This window comes from Orycteropus afer, unplaced genomic scaffold (assembly GCF_000298275.1).
Source record: "Orycteropus afer afer isolate SDZICR_OR568_19922 unplaced genomic scaffold, OryAfe1.0 scaffold00540, whole genome shotgun sequence".
NCBI lineage: Eukaryota > Metazoa > Chordata > Mammalia > Tubulidentata > Orycteropodidae > Orycteropus > Orycteropus afer.
In genome coordinates, this window is record NW_006922127.1 from 1,410,074 (window position 1) to 1,411,884 (window position 1,811).

Genomic DNA, 1,811 nt, shown 5'->3' on the forward strand with positions numbered 1-1,811 from the left:
GGGGGCCCTGTACTAGGCTTATTTGTAAGTCTTTGTCTCTTTTGCCTCGACTGGGATCTTCCTGAGTGTAGGAACTGCCTCTCCTTCGAGTTCTCTCAAAGACCTGGCCTCGTGAGGGACCTTTCTCGTAAAGATTTGTCAATGTGCTGACTTAAGCTCTGGAAGATTAATTTTGATCTGTGTGTGGTAGAATGAAAGATCCCTAGTTCTGGTGGCATAGTGCCTAAGGCATTTGACTGCTAACCAGAAGGCCGGCGGTTCAAATCCACCAGCCCCTCCTTGGAAGGAAGGTTGGGCAATCTACTTCCGTAGTGATACTGCCTCGGAAACCCAATGTAGGGGTGCTATGAATTGAAATTGACTCAGCGGTAGTGAGTTTGGTTTTTGGTAGTGGCACAAATAGTTACGCACTTGGCTGCGAACCAGAAGGTTGGAGGTTCCAGGCTCCTGGGAGGTACCTAAGAACATAGCCCTGGCAGTCTGGTTCTGAAAGGTCATAGCTTTAAAAACCCCATAAGGCAGTTCTACTCTGTAACACGTGAGGTCACCACGAAGGGCACCCAACAAGAACAGCAACATGGTGGAACTGGGTTGATATCCACACTAAGTGGCATTGTTTATTTTGCCGGTCAGCTGAGAATAAGTCTGTCTTTGTTTGGGTTGATTTTAGCAGATTTAAAGAAAACCTCCAGTGCCAATGCTGCAAAATCCAACCTCCCCAAATCGGGACTCCGCCCTCCCGGCTACTCGCGCCTCCCGGCCGCCAAGCTGGCCGCCTTTGGCTTCGTCCGGAGCTCCAGCGTGTCCTCCGTGTCCAGCAGCCAGTCCGCGGACAGCGCCCAGACCGAGCCCAGCAGGACCAACCGTAAGTGGGCGGGGCTGGCGGAACGCAGGCGAGGACCAGTCAGTCCGAGCCTCATTTTCTTTGCTTGAGCGACTAAGAGGTGGGATCGCCTTTGAAAAAGCAGGTCCTGAAGGAAAATGGCCGACCTGGCACTTTCTCATTTTGTGGCACTGATGTGTCAGAAAAAGCTTTTTAAAGTTACACTTACTGTCTAAAAAAAATCACTTATCCACGTGCTGGTTCTGGAGCCCTGTTGCTTCTTGGGTTTACGTTAGAAGCCCAAGATGGATCAAAAAAGGTACACTGTGCTAGGAGCCTTGGCAGTGCAGTGGTTAAAGCACTTGACTGCTGACCAGAAGGTCTGGTCCAATCCAGAGGCTGTCAATCTTCACAGAAGCAAAGCCCAAACCACACCCACTGCTGCAGAGTGGATTCTGACCCACAGCGCCCCTAGAGGACAGAGTGGAACTGCCCCAAGAGGGTTTCCCAGGCTGTGATCTTTATAGAAGCTGACTGCCACATCTTTCTCCTGTGGAGCGGCTGGTGGGTTTAAACTGCCAACTTTTAGGTTATCAGATGAGCTCTTAACCACTACGCCACCAGGGCTCCTGTCTCTTGGGTTTACAGAGATATAAATGGACAATTGTGCAATTATACTTCCAAATTCTAATCTACTTTGTTATTCATAAAAGTGATGCAGTGCATCTTCCTTTGTCATGATGGTTTTGTAAGCAGTTTCTAAAGACTTATTGCTCATTGAGTTTCCTGAAGATGCTGTGGATGCTGTCTTCACCCAAGGATGTTTCAGGAATGTCACTGTAATTAGAGACAATATCATTGCATAAAGTGGTTAAGCTATTTGGCTGCTAATCAGAAGGTTGGAGGTTCAAACCCACCAGCTGCTCTACAGGAGGAAAATGAGGCATTCTGTTTCTGTTAAGATTGACAGCCTTGGAAACCCTCTGGT

At 48.6% G+C, this 1,811-nt stretch overlaps 1 protein-coding gene across 1 annotated transcript in view; it reads left to right on the plus strand.

Annotated features, from left to right (window-relative positions):
- MTUS2 (microtubule associated scaffold protein 2) overlaps nucleotides 1-1,811 on the plus strand; it is a gene marked incomplete at its 3' end in the record, with an annotated part of 434,822 nt that overhangs the window by 142,320 nt on the left and 290,691 nt on the right. The window contains exon 3 of the mRNA XM_042782951.1: nucleotides 671-865. Coding sequence (XP_042638885.1) covers nucleotides 671-865 — 195 coding nt within the window. The remainder of the gene's footprint in view (nucleotides 1-670; nucleotides 866-1,811) is intronic.